Source organism: Panthera uncia, chromosome A2 (assembly GCF_023721935.1).
Source record: "Panthera uncia isolate 11264 chromosome A2, Puncia_PCG_1.0, whole genome shotgun sequence".
In the NCBI taxonomy this organism is placed as follows: Eukaryota; Metazoa; Chordata; class Mammalia; order Carnivora; family Felidae; genus Panthera; species Panthera uncia.
The window spans coordinates 17,174,379-17,192,860 of NC_064816.1; the positions used below are offsets into that span (position 1 = coordinate 17,174,379).

Consider the following 18,482-nt stretch of genomic DNA (forward strand, 5'->3'; position numbering starts at 1 on the left):
CTCTGCCAACTGGTAGTGTCTCTTCCCTAGCTTTACCCACTTCCTAACACAACTTAAAGTGAACTTTAGTGTCTAAAAACCAGGACTCCTGGCATGGGAGAAGGGAGATGCAGAGACATCATATAAAAAGCCTTGTAGTTCTGAATCTGAACTGCAGGTATCAAAATGATTTTATTTTATTTTTTAGTTCTGCCCCCCTGAAAGGCCTAGAAACAATGACCAACCCAGAAGCAATGAACACCCCTATGCTACTTAAAATACCATTTACCACTAAAAGGAACCAGGTTCTATGCTGAACTGACCAATTCTATACTGAGGCAGAAAACAGAAAATGTCCAAGATGAGCATGGAACATCTGGAAAATCAGAAATCAAGGAAGTAGGGCCATGTCAAAAGAACTTAAAAGCCAATTTAAAGAGGTCCAAATGGCCAAAGACAGAACAATCTGCACATCAAAAAAGATTACCTGCAATGGAGTAAACCATATTAAATGTTTAAATCCATCAGTTCACAAGGATTCTTTAAAAAGTGAATTGTTCATCACTGGATGAAACCAGTGAACCAACTCATTACTGTAAAAACTGCTAAACAAAGGAGAAGAAACAAGCCCTTATTCTGCCTCTACTATAAAATCCATAATCTATACTGCTAGGCATTGAAAGAGTGATCAGGAGAAAGTTGTGCTCTGTATTTCAGCTAATAATGAAGAAGTAGTAACATCAGAATACCACTGTTTGCAACTCCTAATGAATGAATGGATCTAGATATTATGGGTATCAGATGGAAGTATATAGCCCATCTATGATGTCTCCTTCCAAAAAGGAAACACAAAATTCAAAACCCCATCAATGAAGTCTTTATCTGCAACTATCTGCAACATTTACAGTTATGTGAATACAAGGAACAGAAAACTATACTAAACTACAATATGGGGATGTAATCAGACTGACAATTTAAAAGGCTACTTTCTTCTATAAATAATTGCAAAAAAAAAAAAAAAAAGAATTAAGGAATCAAGGGGAAAACTAAAGATTAAAGCTAAATATTAAAAGACATACCAGCAATTTCAATGTGCGGATCTTATTTGCACCTTGACTCAAAGTCAAGACATTTTTGAGACATTAGAAATTTGAACAAAGGGTAGATTTTTATGACATTATGGAATTATATCCCCCCCCCCAGTATAATAAAGGCATCATGTGTCAAGCATACTAAAATATTTATGAATAAAGTGTCTAGGAGTTACTTCAAAATAATATGGGAAGGGAAAAAAACAGATGGGGCACCTATGACACAAGATTTGCCATGGACAATGGGTACAAGGGAGTGTCATTTATCTCAAGTTTACTTTTATATATGCTTAAAATTTCCACAATGCAATTTTTAAAAAGCAAAGTTTGCACAGCCACACTTGGCTTGAAAATTTGCACATCATGTAGAGTGATTCACTTATTTGGTTTCTGTTCTAATGATAGTCCCTCAGAAAGGACTCTTTCCTAATGCCCTTAAAACTTTCCATTCCCCTGTGCTTGGTTCAAGTCACTTAATCATATACACTGTCTCCCCCCTATTAGACTATAAGTTCCATTTTATTCATTATAATATTATCTACACCTGAAATGCTACTTGGCACATAACAGGCATGCAAAAAATATTTGCTTAAAAAAGAATTTTTCTTTTAGGGGTGTCTGGGTGGCTCAGTCAGTTAAGCATCTGGCACTTAATTTCAGTTCAGGTCATGATCTCATGATTTGTGAGTTTGAGCCCTGTGTCTGGCTCTGCTCTGTCAGCGCGGAGCCTGATTGGGATTCTCTCTCTTTTCACTCTCTCTCTGCCCCTACCCAGTTCATGCGCTTTCTCTCTCTCTAAATAAAATAAATAAGTTAACTAAATAAAATACCTATTTTTTAAAGGTTAAGCGTGTAACTGTGTGGTGATGGATGTTAACTAAACTAGATCATTATGCAAGATCTACACATATCAAATCATTATGTTGTATACCTAAAACTAATATGCTTTATGTCAATTATCTCAATTTTGTTTTCATTTTAAAATTCCTGTTAGATTAATGCAAAAAGTAAATAAATAAAAATAAATAAAAAACAATTGGCAAAGCCAGGATTAAAACTCAGATATTCATGTGAATATAAACTTTTCAACTCATCTGGGTAAATACTAATAAGGAAGACAACTACTAGATCATAAGGTAAGAAAAGGTTTATTTTTTTTTTTTAATATTTTTAATGTTTATTTTTTAAATTTTTTTTTTTTTTACTTTTGAGAGAGAGAAAGAGAGAGAGAGAGAGAGAATGAATATGAATAAGTATAGGGGAGGGGCAGAAAGGGAGGGAGACAGGGAATCCGAAGCAGGTTCCAGGCTCTGAGCTGTCAGCACAAAGCCTGATGCGGGACTTGAAGCCATGAACAGAGAGATCATGACCTGGGATGAGGTCAGATGCTTAACCCACTGAGCCACCCAGGCACCCCTCATGTTTATTTCTGAGAGAGACAGAGAGCGAGGGAAGGGCAGAGAAGAGGGGGACAGAGGATCTGAAGCAGGCTCCATCCCAATAACAGCCTGATGCAGGGCTTGAACCCATGAACCGTGAGATCATGACCTGAGCTGAAGTTGGACACTTAACCAACTGAGCCACCTAGGCACTCCAGAAAATGTTTACTTAAAAAAAAAAAAAAAAAAAAGCCAAACTGCTTATAAAGGGATTGTACCATTTTGCATTCCCACCAGCAACGAATGAGCATTCTTGTCCTCCCTATCCAGCAATTGGGCCTGCCACTGCTTGTGATTTTAGCCAATCTAATGGGTGTATAGTGGTATCTCATTTTAATTTGCAGTTTCCTGATGATATCTAATGATAAGCATCTTCATATACTTATCTACCACCTGTGTTATCTTCTTTGGTGAGGAATCTGTTTAGATCTTTTCCTTTTTTTTGGTTCAGGTTGTTTTTTATTGTTGAGCGTTAGGAGTTCTTTGTATATTTTGGATACCAGTTCTTTATCAGGTATGAGTTTTGCAAATATTTTCTCCCAGTTTGTGGCTTGTCTTTTCATTCTCTTAACAGTGTCTTTAACAGAGCATAAGCCTTTAATTTTAACGAAGTCCAACTTATCAATTATTTTCTTTCATGGACTGTGCTTTTTGGTGGTATATCCAAAAAGTTACTAACTACCAAACCCAAGGTCACCTAGATTTTCTCCTATGTTATCTTCTAGGAGTTTTATAGTTTTGTGTTTTACATTTAGGTCTATGACCCATTTTCAGTTAATTTTATGAAAGGTGTAAGGTCTCCATCTAGATTCATATTCTGGTATGTGGATGTCCCGTTGTTCCAGCACCATTTGTTGAAAAGACTATTCTTTGTCCACTGAACTGCCCTTACTCTTTTGTTAAAGATCAGTTGGTTATATTTCTGCGACTCTACCTCTGGGCTCTCTATTCTTTCACCAAACACCTGCACACAATGTTTACAGCAGCTTTATTCATAATTGCCAAAATCTGGAAACAACAAAGATGTCCTTCAATAGGTGAATGGATAAACAAACTGTGTGGTACATCCATACAATGGTATATTATTCAGAAGTAAAAATAAATGAGCTATCAAGCCATGAAAAGACACACAGGAACATTAAATGCGTATTGCTAAGTCAAAGAAATAAATCTGAAATAGCTACATACTGAATTATTCCAACTATATGACATTCTGGAAAAGGCAAAACTATGGAGACAGTGAAAAGATCAGTGATTGCAGAGATTTGGGGACGGAGGGGATAAATAGGTGGAACACAGAGGATTTTAGGGCCCTGAAACTTCTGTATGATACTGCAACTGTAGATACATGTCATTATACATTTGTTGAAATCCACAGAATGTAGAACAGGAGGAGTGAACCCTAATGTGAACTACAGACTTCTGTAGTGTGTCAATAATGGCTCATCAATTATAGCAAATACATCATATGAATACAAAATACTAAATAATAGAGGGAAGAGTGTGTGAGGGAGTATATGGGAATTCTCTACCTCCTGCTAATTTTTTCTGTAAACCTAAAAGTGGTCTAAAAAGACAAAAATTTGTTAAAAAATAAAACCCCAAATACCTCAGACATTCTACTCTAAGACTCTTATTCTTTCAGGAGTTTTATGAGTAAACCAAAAATTATGCTCCATATATGTAGAACATATGTTCAAACATATGGGAAAAAAATCTCCAGTATGTAACATGAGCAACCTATATGAAAGAATTCATAATTCTTAAGTTTTGCAATGATTCTAATTTTAATCAATAAAATTTTTTTAAATGTTTTATTTATTTTTGAGAGAGTGAGTGCATGCGTGAGAAGGGGAAGGGCAGAGAGAGAGGGAGACACAGAATCCAAAGCAGGCTCCAGGCTGAGCTGTTAGCACCGAGCCCACCACAGGGCTCGAACTCACGAACCATGAGATCATGACCTGAGCCGAAATCAGACACTTAACTGACTGAGCCACCCAGGCACCCCAATAAATTTTAATTAAAACAAACAGAAGAGTAACAACCCAAGGCTCTGCATGCCCCCGTGTCCTGGCCACACTGGGACCAGGGTTTCTCTGTCTGATGTGCAGTGCCCCTTCAGTATCAGGCCAAGCAGTACAGAAGTTCATGCTGGTGCCAAGGATTTATAGCCTCCTCACCCACATGCTGTCATAGCCAGCCACAAAAACAGCTGATCTTTTATAAACCCAGGTGGGAAAGACATCCAAGGACTAGGAAGACTCTTACCAAGTGGAGTGACTCGGGGCTGAACATCTTTCAGAACTTCATGTAGCCACTCCGTGAATCGAACATAATAAAGATCGGAGAAAATGTCATCAACCCTTCCATTTTCAAAAAGATACTAAAAGAAAAACAATAAAAGTTGTTGGTAGTCTCCTGAGTAAAAACTTCCAGGGTAAATAAATACTGTATCACTACCTCTCCCTACCTGTTTCTGCTTCCTTAACAAACCAACACAACAGGTCAAAAATGTCCAGCATGTGACGCTTCCACAGCACACTTCAAATCATGTGAAATGACTCTCACAACACTCTAGAGAGTAGGGTCAAAGGGGCAGATTTTGTGAATACTATTTCTCCCAGATAAGGTACTGTCTTGTGGTAGCAAAAAAACAATACAGGCTCTGGGGCCAGCCTCTTATTAGCTATAGTGTAAGTTAAATAACTCATCTGAGTATTTTAACTTTTGGGGCTCAGTTTCTTTGTAAATGGAAAGGACTGTGCCAGCCTTCTAGGACTAGGGAGAGCATGGAATGAAACAGGGCATGTAAAGCAATCCACTCAGTGCCCTGGGTGACTGGGAAGAAAGAGGAACAAACTGGGGGGCAGACTTTTCTCAGGCCCAGGCAACAGGGTGGTCCCAACCAGCAAGTGCTTTCATCATACTGTGGGTTTCTCCACAAGAGCATTCACACACTAAGAAATCCGCCTTTGTTCTCTTAAACTGCCAGTTCTAAGACAAGTTTCCGTTACGTTTCACGTTAGATGTCCTGAAAGCCCAACTACAGCTGTATATTCTAGCTAGACTCTCGAATAATTATTCTGTGTTAATGCAGGGAACAATGAGAAAATGGGCTGAATGTTAGCACCAGATTTTATTTTGGATAAATTACTTTTATGCAAACCATGTGTTTACTTTTAATGAAGTGTTATATACAAATCCTTTGTGATTAAAAAGTTTTAATATACCAAACATTTTAACAAAAATTTCTCTAGATGACAGAATTATATATGATGTCTATTTTATTTTTTTGAAGTGAACATGTTAGGTCTTTTGCAATTTTAAAAGATGTACATTTAAAAACTTATTATATAGTTGAAAGAAAACTTCCCTATAATCACTTGCTTATCATTTTACTAATTTGAGTAACCAGCAAATACCCAATGGGAACAGCTCAAACATGTTCCTGCGAAGCTGTTTCCTACCTTTTGAATACACAGGAAAATATAGTAGAGCACATCTGGATCATAGGGTTCACCTTCTCCATTTCGAGCTTCTCTTGTCATTAGACAGAGCCCATAATTCAACTCAGCAACAGCAGAAGAGATGAGATCTTCCTGGAATCGAAGCAGTTGGCGCCCTGCAACACAAGCCAAAGGTAACCCCCAAAGGTGAATGGGAGGGGATCTTGATAACAGTAATCTCTTCACAGGTTGCTCAGATCCCCAGAAGGAGGGCTCAGAGAAGACACTGATCATCAGGGTGCTAGGACGGAAATGGTCACCTGTATCTAAGGTCAGAATTGGCCCACTAAGATAGTAATCCTGTATGCCCTGTTTACACCAAGGCTTTCCTTCCCACAATCCTCCCCACCACACATACCCTCAAAGTTATTAGGGCCAAGACATGAAAGCAAAAACAAAACCCCCCAAAATCCACACTTTAAGAGGAAGAATACGAACATATTGCTAAGGAAGAAGGCCCTTGAGCACACTCACTGGTCCTATCTCCTTCCAGAATTTACTCTGCCCAGATCTGCTAGGTTGACTCCAGAAATCCATGTGTACAAAAATGTCTGGTCTTGGGCAAACACCATAAATCCTCTCATTACCAGCTTGTTGCTGGTCTTGAATTTAGCATACTATTTCAGATGGTGATCCCTAACCCCCAGAGCCAAGGGACACCACTTTTCTGCCATTTTGTCCTCCAGCTGCTTTCATACCACTGCATTTTAGAGAGTCCACCCTCCTCTCTCCTTCACAAACACTCACTCCCAATGGGTGCCAGTCTGTTCTGAGCATCCTTCTCTAACTCAGCATTCTTGGTCTGGGCCCAGTTTTTCCATACTTCAAGCCCTTCTTCTGGTTTCAGAGAATTTGGAAGCAGAAGTTCTGGGGAAGGCTGTGGCTGTGACTGTGGTTCAACTTCAGCAACCTGGACAGTCTGAGCCTATGAGAGAGAAACCATCAAAATGTGTCAATATTGTTTTCCATCAGGCCCTTCCACAATACTGTTAAAAAAATGTTACCTGTGGTTTTTTTAAATTAAAAACAACAAAAAAAAAACGAAAAACAACTTTCTTCTACTTGTCCTACTTCCAAAAAATTTTGTGGAGTTCTACTCCTTACCCCAGGGACAGCTAAGGCTACTGCAGTGCCTCTCAGCCCTGGCTGGACTTTTGAATCTCTGAATTACAAAAACCAGTATCTGGGCTCCACCCAGAATCTTTTTTTTTTAAATTTACAGTAACCTTTGTTTTCATTGATATTTCATTTAACATAATTTCAAAGAAGATCTGTGCTGTAAGATGAGCCAAACAACAGAAACCCTAAAGCTCCTAAGAGATTTTTTTCACACTGTTCTGAGTAGGACATGAGGTTTTGGGGTCCCCAATGTTGATACTTAACATTTTAAAATTTTTTATTATTTATTTAAATTTATTTATTTTTTAAATTTATATCCAAGTTAGTTAGCAATAGTGCAACAATGATTTCAGGAGTAGATTGATACCTAACATTTTACCTCTTGAGATTTTACCAATAGATAAAGAAAAGAGAACATCAATACACAAGAATTAAACTGTAATAAGAAGCTCTTGGGTTACATACCACCCACCTTTTTAAGGCTGTAATGATAATGAAGGATTTCTTCTTCTGGAAAGTTCAATGTCATTTTTTGTTTTGTTTTGTTTTTTAAGTAAAATGTCACAATATGTGAAAATGTTGCACTTGCTTCTCTTAATACGCTAAAAATGGTGGAAGTTTTTAAGTTCTTCATGAGTCCAAGCTGGGTCATGACTACTACTTCTGGGGATACTTCTGGGGTCTATTCAACACACTAATTCCAAGTTTGGCAACCATCAGCAAAATGACCTGCAATTAAGCCCACAGACGTTTTCCAGAGTGGCAGAATCTCATTCCCATAATGTCAGCTAAGGTTCCAGAGGTGGCTAGGAAAACCCAAATGTTCCCTGGATCCTGAGACAGATGATAAGCACCCAGGCCTGCAAAACTACTGAAATGAAGACCAGCAGCCAGTGACGGGACACTACCTGCTTTTGCACAGCCAATGATCCTACCAGAAGCAACCAGTGCTGCGTTGCCAAAACCAATCCAATGTAAAGGCACTCGAACTGCTTTTCCATAGGTCTGCACCAGTTGACAAGGCATACAAGCCTTGAGGCCCCAGAATCTTTTTAAACAGATTAGTCTTTCAAAAACCTTCTCACATAAAAAGGCCATTCTAAAGTTCAGTCATTTCTCAGAACTACTGGCCCAAAGCACAGCTTGTCAAACTATAAAGTGCAAACAAATCACTTAAGGATTTTATTAAAGTGCAGATTCTGATTTGAAAGGTCTCAGGTGGGACCTGAGATTCTGCATTTCTAACAAGTTCCCAAGTGAGGGAGCTGGTTTGCAGAACACACTTTGAATACCAAGTGTCCAGAGTAGTGACCATTAAACTTTTGGGCGCACTTTAAAAACTTCTGGGCTGCTTTTAGAAAATACCCATGACTGGGCCTTATCCTTGCAGATTATGATTTAATTGGTCTGGGGGGGGGGGGGGTCTGCCACCAGTACTTTTAAAAGCTCCCAGGTGATTCTCATATCCAGTCATGGGTGAAAATCATCCCTTTTAAAAGAAAAAGGAAAGTACAACAAACAAGTTATGTTCTCTCCCCTGCAACTGTAAGATGAGAGAGTTAACACTGAAGGATCTATATGGCTTCTCTAGCTATATATAAGGTTGGTTTTCTCCCCACCATATTCCTTCTCAATAATACTGCTCTATTTCCTAAGGACATTTTTGAAGACAAGAGGCACTACTCTACCTTCCTGCCTCCAAAGGAAGTCATCCCATCCCATCCTCAATGGTCTAACAGCCAAGCCATGCACACAAAGGGGCAGAGAAATGTCCATGAGCCTCAATCACAATCCTCATTTTGGGCAGGATAGATAGCATCATAGATACCAAGCATAGATTCTTGAGTCTCACTCACTTGTCTATATTCTAAACAAATTCCTTTGAGCCATTCATCATGCCAGGGCCTACCCAAAGGGCTAAGCAATGTCAAATTATTCAAACTGAAGGCAAAATAATTTATATACGACACATTAATCTGCTTGTCAATGAATAAAAATAAAAACTCTCCTTCCTATCTCTGCTCAATTAAACAAGGAGATAAAACAGTATCAGTGCAAGGTTGTTAAATGTTTGTCAACCCAGGAACTCCACTGTAGACACGCTTCCCAGTTCAACTACCAATCTCCTTGGTGAGTCTTAACCACTTTTCCAGTTTGGATTTCCATGTTTGTGGAAATGATTGCTAACTATGCACCTCCAAGCTAAACATCCCCTTAATATACCCAGGGGGTACTATATGTTTCCAAGTGAACATCTTACAACCAACCACCTCAAACTAGTATCTACAGAGAGAACTCAGCATCTTCCCCATCCAAAACTATTCTCCTCAGAGTTCCCTCCCTACCTTGTTCAACAGCAACACCATCTACCCAAGCTGCAAAATCTAGTAGGAGTCTGAACAGGTAAGTAGGTGGGGGCCAGGGCATGTGGGGCAGTACTTTCCTTCTGGTTTTTAGACAGGTGCCCTTCACCCACTAATGTAACATTCCCAAGCATCTTGACAGTAAACTTCTTCTATATCTGTCTAAATGTCAGTGGGTAGGGGTGGTAGTGATCCCAACCAGGATGAAAACTACTGATGTAAGTGGGGCCTTATATACTGTGGTGTAGAGTTTTCCTATTTATAATGGAGTCCTTGGAGAGTTTTAAGCTGAGAAGTGACACAATCTTACATTTTAAGAAAATTATTCTTGCTGATTTATGGAGAATGGATTGAAGAGCAAAGGTACTGGTGGCCTGGACCAGGATGGTGACAGTGGAGAGAATTTAAGAAATTCTGAAAAGTGTGGTGGCAGAACCAAAGTGGCTTCTTGAGAAACTGGCTGTGAGAGTAAGGGAAAGGAGACTCAAGGATGATTCTTGGGTTTCTGGTTTAAACAAATGGGTGGAGGATGGTACCACTTTCTGAGAGGGAAAGTTGTTTTTTTTTTTTACCAGTACATGTATGTATGTATATATGTATGTATGCATGTATGTATGCATGTATGTATGTATGTATGTATGTATCTATCTATCTATCTATTTTTAAGTAAACTCTATACCCAATGTGGGGCTCAAACTCAACCCCAAGATCAAGAGTTGCATGCTCTACTGACTGAGCCAGCCAGGTGCCCAGAGGAGAAGTTTTGACAGTGGTAGAGGTGATGCTAATGAAAAGCTGAAATATCCTCAGTAAATCCAAGGAAATGAAAAATAGGCTGCTGGATGTGTGCGAAAGGTTCTAAGAGGAAAGGCATGGTCTAGAGATAAAGATCTGCGTCAATGCAGCACAGGCTCTGGGCTCCAGAGCCAGTCTTTCCAGGGCTAAAGCCCAACTCTGCTAAATACTAATCCTGGCTCTGGTCTTACTGGTTTAATCTGTGTCTCAGTTTCGTCCTCTGTAAAATAGTGGTACACACCTCATGAAGTTGATGTGAGAATTAAATGAGTTAATATGTGTTAACACTGAAATAGTGCCTGGCAGACAGTGTCAGTGACTATCCTCTTCATGGCACCAGCCATCTAGAGGGTGCTGAAAACCATGGCCATGGACAGAAATCCCTTAGGGAGAAAAGAAGGCCAGTACTGAGCTCTGAGGAACATCTACATGTATGGTTTAGACAGAGCCACCAGCAAACTCTTCTGAGAAGGAAAAAGAACCAGTAGGGGTAGGAGGAAAAACCACACCAGAAGAGAATTCCAGGAAGACAGGTATGATCTGTTGTTTAATATGTTGCTGTGAGATAAAAACAGACATGCCTCTTAAATCTGGCCAAAAAGAGGTCACTAATAACCTTAACAAGAGCAGACTCACAAACTGAAGAGAAAACCTTTTAGAAGGCAGAGTCGGCTTGCGCAGATAATGCTTTTGAGAACTCTGGGAATAAAGCACAGTGGAGTACCAGGGCAATAGATGGAGGTGCATATGAGCTCAAGGGAGGGCAGTTTCACCATAAATCTCATTTTAAAGTGGGTGATAAGAGAACTTACATAAAGGGTATGGCAGGTGAAGGACCACAACACTTTGTCATCAGCTCTCCTTAGGGTTCAACTCACATCACAATTATCTTCCCACGGGCTGTGAGTACTCCAAGGGCAGAGACTCTCTATTCATATTTGTTCCCCAGCACATAGCACTAAGCCTAATAAGGAAGGCAGAGGGATGTTTGTGGTATAAATGGATGAACTCATCTTTCCTGCATGATGGGTATTCTTCTCAATTTTTCCTTTTCCGGTAATACCTGATATACATTCCTGTTAAGACTATCCCAAAGGAAACATTGCCCCTGAAGAATACAGGCCTACTAAAATGAACTCCAGAAAAGATCTTCCGATACAGGGTCCAGAAGTACAAATTAAAAGAGGACTTTTAAATTAAAGAGGATTGACTTGTGAACTGGACCATGAGGCCCAAGAAAGCTGAGAGCCCTGATGTCCTCCATCCTGGTGAGCAATAGCTGAGTGCAGAGCTACATCACAATACTCCACGCTGGTCTCTTCTACGTGCAATTAATTCTACACATCTGTACTTGACTCTTCTTGTTATCACAACTTTTAGGATTCTGGAAAAATTTCCTACCAAAGATCAGATCAAACTCAACTCTTCACTTTGGGAAGATAAATCCTTTGCCTCCCATGCCAACTCCTCTCCCACAGTTCCCCTCTCATGTTGCACTAGGCCATGTCCCTTCTGTCCATCCCTGGTTCTGTATTCATGCTGCTTCACTCTGGTCAGTTGATCCTATAAACTAGAGATCAAATACCACTTTTTTCCACAAAGATGCCTCTGCTGACTTTTTAACCTAGGATAGTTTCTGAATACCAAGTTTATTTTTGTGTGTTGAGCACACAGCACACTTGATTATGCTGCCTTATATTCAAAAAATAGAAATCATACATTCTTACTCCAAAACTGGACTGGAAGCTACCTGAAGCAATGACTCTGTCTTGCTCAACTTCTAGGCCTGACAGCTGGATATTTAATAGGTCCTTAGCAAAGTCACCTAAGTTAATATATTATCTATGAAACCACTTGGTCAGCCTTTGCTTAACCAATTACATATGGCCTGAGTTTCTGAGTATGGGCGCTGTTTGTTCCAGCTCCCTTGCATACATTCCCAGGAGTCCCTGAGACACAGTGCCTTCAGCAGTCCCATGAGACGAGAGTCCCTAAAGTTTACTAACAGTCTTAAGGAATAAATTTATCCATACCTCCGTGGTATCCTTAAAAAAATTTAACAATTAGAAAACATAAAAGAATCAAGCAATTTTAAAGTTGAAATTTCAACAGGGTTCTATTATTGTAACTTTTCTGTAAGTCTAAAATTATTTCAAAATAAAAGTTAAAATTTTTTTTCAATATAGTTTCCATAACAGAAAATTAACGAAAGCTTGACTATTGTTAAATACCTTTGGGAAATCACATTGCAGTGGTGGCTCATCTGACACTCCCAAAGGTTATCACTTTTAACAGGCCCTCTGGAAAGTGTTTTTGATCATCTAATTCACCTACATTGTGTCCACAGATGATAACTAAAAAGGAATAATTTCACAGCCTCTCTGCTGTGATGAGTTTACAGTCTAGTGCATACAGTCTAGTGAAAACTAGTTTTCATCTAGTGGATGAAAGTCTAGATCCATTCGTTTGTAATGCAGAAAGTAGCTTATTAAATGCAGATTAACACTTGGTGTGTCTCGTTAGTCTTTACCTTGAACTTTACTCTTAAGAGATTATAAAGAAGCACCTGAAGCATCTACCCCCCCAAAGCAGTTATTGATCCTTTCATCTACCTCCAGTTACCAGGACAGAACTCCTGCTCATTGCATAGCTTCATCTGCTGCTTCTATTCCCCCTCCCCAACCTCAACCAAAATATAAATATTATATATTACTGCAAGACCAACATCGTTGCAGTAAACAAGCCAGAGGTGCTGGAGGTTACCAGGAAAGTTCTGTGTTGCCCTGGGCCCCAGGGGAGCAGGCTGCCCTACAGAGAAGTCTCACTTACTGAACAAGTAACCTGGAGCTGCTGCTGCTGCTGCTGCTGCGGTGGTGGCGGTGGTGTCTGTTCCTGGGGGGTTTGTTGTTGTGGCTGCTGCTGGGGGTCCCATATATGGACAGTCTGAGCTGTATTCTGGTATGTGCCTGCCACAGCCTGCACAGCCACTGGAATGTGGATGTTGCCATTCATGAACTGTGCTGGAAAGAGAGAGTTTGCAAGGGTCTGCACTACCTCTTCATGTGAGTTTTTCACTACAGACGTGGTGCCCACCATCTTCTCCTTGTCATCCTCCAGCTTTACAGCTGCCAGGGCCGTGGGTGAGCCACTGACGTGAACTGCATTGTAGGCTTCCTGGGGAATGGCAATGTGGGTAATGCTCTGCTGTTGAGGATCCCCACGGGGCTGGGCAGAGTAAACAGGGATGGTCCAGGTTTCTCCTGTAGGGCTAGTAATGGTCCCAGTGGCACTATACAGGTGGGCACTGTCTACTGTCAGTAAGTCTGGCCTCAAAGACACATAACTCTGCTGCTGGCCCTGTGGAATGGCCAGCACAGTAGCCACCGGCTGCCCTGAGATGGCATAGGACACAGTGATGGGCATGTCCACTTTGCGTTTCTTCACTGGCTGGAGGACACTGGCTGTGCCAACCCGTCGCTCCCCTTCCCGGGGTGAGCCCTGCTGAGACGGTGGTGGGGAAAGGGCACCCACGGTCTGGATTTGGATCTGCTGACCCCCAGCAAGAGACTGGCCGGCCACCAGCTGAGCCTGGATCTGCTGATGTGGGATGTGCTCCTCTGGGATCTCTGCAGCCTGGATCTGCTGGGCCGCCTGCACGTGCTGCACCTGGATCTGGGCTGCCTGCAGCTGCGAAGGGCTGGGGCTCTGCAGAGACGGGGTCTGGATGGAGGGGGCTGCCGGCTGTGGTGCTTGGCCTTGGATCTGCACCTGGACCTGGATGGGCTGCTCAGCAGGCTGGTGAACGGTGAGCTGCGGGGAGAGCTGCTGAGCCGAGACCTGCTGCGGAGACTGCTGTACCTGCACCTGTACCTGCAGCGACAAGATTCACCAGTGAGTGAACCAGGCAACATTAAGAATTCAGCCCCAAAAGGAAGAGATCTCAGGGAGAGGCCCTAGGTAATGTGAGGAGAAGGGGCTTCTTTGGAAGACCCAAGGCTTCTTTGGAGACCATAACCCCCAAAACCATGTGCATAATTCTCCAGCATCACACAGCATTCAGAGCAACAATTAGCTACCAGAGCAAGCAAGACTATCAACTTGGATCTCTGAAGAAAATATCAGAACTTCTGCTTATGTTTTAATTATTGTTTTAAGGTGTGACCCCACCCCTTTGTTTTTGCATATTGGTATAGTACAAGTAGATAGTTTATAAAAATATATTTTGGTGTATGATCAAAAACAGTTTATCCATGGGGTGAGTAATAAAAAGTGTGGGGACAGGGGCACCTGGGTGGCTCAGTCAGTTAAGCATCAGGCTTTGGCTCAGATCATGACCTCGTGGTTCATGGATTCAAGCCCTGGATTGGAGTCTTTGCTGACAGCTCAGAGCCTGGAGCCTGCTTCGGATTCTGTGTCTCCTTCTCTCTCTGCCCTTCCCTCACTAGCACTCTCTCAAAAATAAGTAAACAACAAAAAAATATATACTAAAAAAACAGTCTGGTGGGGACCAATGTTCTAAAGGGTCAGCAAGACAAGTACATTTTACAGGCATGCAATTCTCAACCCAGGATCAAAACTACTCCCACCACAGACTAGTGGAAAACACAGTAGAGACAAAACTCTTGAATTTGGAGAGATCTCCCAATATTGCTATTAAAATGTAGGCACTGATAAATAATTTCTTAAGATATCTTTTTTTTTAATGTTTATTTACTTCTGAGAAAGAGAGAGAGAGAGAGAGAGAGAGAGAGAGAGAGAGAGAGAAAGTACAAGTGGTGAAGGGGCAGAGAGAGAGGGAGACACAGAATCCGAAGTAGGCTCCAGGCTCTGAGCTGTCTGCATAGAGCCTGATGCAGAGTTTGAACTCACGAACTGCGAGATCATGACCTGAGCCTAAGTTGGACGCTTAAGCGGCTGAGCCAACCGGCACCCGTTAAGTAAGATATCTTTAAAAAAGAAACATTAAACAAACCCACAATATTCCTGACAATTTAATCTAAGAAGGTTACTATATCCTCCTTCTGATTTCTGATGATAATGCAGTTCATTTCTTATTGCTGTTACCTCAGCATACAAAGCAGCATGAAAGGATGCCTTGTATAGCCTGTGGTTAAAAAAAAAAAAAAAAGAAAGAAAGAAAAAGATATTTCCTTCAGACACACATATCTAAACTCTAAACACTGGTAGGAAGGTAGAAAGGAAGGCAGATGAGAGATTTTATCTATCTAATAAAAGAAGTAGACACATCGGGGTGCCTGGGTGGCTCAGTTGGTTAAGCGGCAGACTTCGGCTCAGGTCATGATCTTGCAGTTCTTGAGTTCAAGCCCCGCGTTGGGCTCTGTGCTGAAAGCTCAGAGCTTGGAGCCTGTTTCAGATTCTGTGTCTCCCCCTCTCTCTGACCCTCCCCTGTTCATGCTCTGTCCCTCCCTGTCTCAAAAATAAATAAAACGTTAAAAAAAAATTTTTTTTTAAAGAAGGAGACACATCACAAAGATAATCAAGCATGGTTCTAGGACAACTGGCTATCCATATGAAAACAATGAAGCTGCATCTCTTAATTATTTCATACACAAAAAAATTAAAAAGGATCTGAACAAACATTTCTCCAGAGAAATGCAAATGGACAATAAGCCAATGAAAAGTTGCTCAACATCATTAGTTATAAGGAAATGCAAATCAGAACCACAATAAGATGCCACTTGAAAGCCATTAAGATGGCTATAATTAAAAAAAGACCGAACTACTGGGACCTCATCAAAATAAAAAGCTTCTGCACAGCTTAGGAAACAATCAGCAAAACTAAAAGGCAACTGACAGAATGGGAGAAGATATTTGCAAATGACATATCAGATAAAGGGTTAGTATCTAAAATCCATAAAGAACTTCTCAAACTCAACACCTAAAAAACAAATAATCCAGTGAAGAAATGGGCAAAAAACATGAACAGACACTTCTCCAAAGAAGACCTCCAGATGGCCATGGAAATGGCACATGAAAAAATGCTCAACATCATTCATCATCAGGGAAATACAAATCAAAACCACAATGAGATACCACCTTACACCTGTCAGAATGGCTAACATTAACAGCTCAGGCAACAACAGATGTTGGCGAGGATGCGGAGAAAGAGGATCTCTTTTGCATTGTTGGTGGGAATGCAAGCTGGCGCAGCCACTCTGGAAAACAGTATGGAGGTTCCTCAAAAAACTAAAAACAGAACTACCCTACGACCCAGCAATTGCACTACTAGGTTTTTATCCAAGGGATACAGGTGTGCTGTGTTGAAGGGACACATGCACCCTCATGTTTATAGCAGCACAATCAACAACAGCCAAAGTATGAAAAGAGCCCAAATGGCCATCGATGGATGAATGGATAAAGAAGATGTGGTATATATATACAATGGAGTATTACTCAGCAATCAAAAAGAATGAAATCTTGCCATTTGCAACTACGTGGATAGAACTGGAGGGTATTGTGCTGAGTGAAATTAGTCAGAGAAAGACAAAAATCATATGACTTCACTCATATGAGGACTTTAAGAGACAAAACAGATGAACATAAGGGAAGGGAAACAAAAATAATATAAACACAGGGAGGGGGACAAAACAGAAGAGACTCATAAATATGGAGAACAAACTGAGGGTTATGGGAAGGGTTGTGGGAGGGGGAATGGGCTAAATGGGTAAGGGGCACTAAGGAATCTACTCCTGCAATCATTGTTGCACTATATGCTAATTTGGACGTAAATTTTAAAAAATAAAAGATAAAATTAAAAAATAATAAAAAAAGAAAATAATACATAGTTTTTATTCTCAATAAATACTTGATTCAAAAAAAAAAAAAAAAAGACTGGGGCGCCTGGGTGGCGCAGTCGGTTAAGCGTCCAACTTCAGCCAGGTCACGATCTCGCGGTCCGTGAGTTCGAGCCCCGCGTCAGGCTCTGGGCTGATGGCTCGGAGCCTGGAGCCTGCATGCTCTGTCTCTCTCTGTCCCAAAAATAAATTAAAAACGTTGAAAAAAAAAAATTAAAAAAAAAAAAAAGACTGACAATAACAAGGGTTGACAGGGATGTAAAAAAATTGGAATCCTCATATACTGCCAGGAGGAGTGTAAAATTGGTACAGCTGCTTTGGAAAACAGTCTAGCAGTTTCTCAAAAAGTTAAACATACCTATGACAAACATGAAAAACCCACAGGACCCAGCAATTCCACTCCTAGGTATATACCTAAGAGGAATGAAAACTATGTCCACATAAAAATGTAGATACAAAGTTTATAGTAGCCTTATTCCTAATAGCTAAAAAGCAGAAACAACCCAAATGTTCATAAATTGATCAGTTAAAAATATATTTGGTATTTCCATAGAACAGAGTATTATTTAGCAACAAAAAGGAATGAATGAAACTTTGGTACAACTTAGATAAACCTAGTGAAAACACTATGCTAGCGGCACCTGGGTGGCTCAGTTAGGCATTCGACTCTTGATTTTGGCTCAGGTCATGATCTCATGGTTCATGAAATCAAGACCCGAGTAAGGCTCTGTGCTGACAGTGTGAAGCCTGCTTGGGATTCCCCAACCCCCCTCTCTCTCTGCCCTTCCCCTGCTCTCTCTCAAATAAACATTAAAAAAAAATTATGTTAAGGGAAGTCAGTCACAAAGACTAATGATTGTCTAAGAGCACAGGATTGGGGAAAATATAAAGGGGTAATGGGTACAGGGTTTCTTTTTTGGGTTGATAAAAATGGTCTAAAATTGGTTGCAGAACTCTGTGGGTAGATTTAAAAACTGCTGAATTATATACTTTATTTTTTTAAATTAATTATTTTTATGTTTATTCATTTTTGAAAGAGAGAGACAGAGCACAAGCAGGGGTGGGGCGGAGAGAGAGGGGGACACACAATCTGAGGCAGGCCCCAGGCTCTGAGCTGTCAGCACAGAGCCTGACGCGGGGCTCGAACTCACAAACCATGAGATCATGACCTGAGCCAAAGTCGGAAGGTCAACTGACTGAGCCACCCAGGCGCCCCTGAATTATATACTTTCAATAGGTGAATTATATGAGAATTAGATCTCAGTAAAGCCATTACTAATTAAAAAGATAAGCAAGGAGATTATGTAAAGGGCATAATAGACCTTGAAGTCAGACTTGAACTTGAATTGCTGGTATACTTTCCTAGCTGTGATTC

At 40.6% G+C, this 18,482-nt stretch overlaps 1 protein-coding gene across 10 annotated transcripts in view; it reads right to left on the reverse strand.

The window, feature by feature from the left end:
* Nucleotides 1-18,482, reverse strand: part of QRICH1 (glutamine rich 1) — a 52,095-nt gene that overhangs the window by 4,730 nt on the left and 28,883 nt on the right. For all 10 annotated transcript variants that reach the window (XM_049640401.1, XM_049640408.1, XM_049640403.1 and 7 more), the window contains 4 exons: nt 13,122-14,162; nt 6,763-6,940; nt 5,977-6,131; nt 4,778-4,892 (listed from right to left, as the gene is read on the reverse strand). In XM_049640401.1, the coding sequence (XP_049496358.1) occupies nt 4,778-4,892; nt 5,977-6,131; nt 6,763-6,940; nt 13,122-14,162 (1,489 nt within the window). The remainder of the gene's footprint in view (nt 1-4,777; nt 4,893-5,976; nt 6,132-6,762; nt 6,941-13,121; nt 14,163-18,482) is intronic.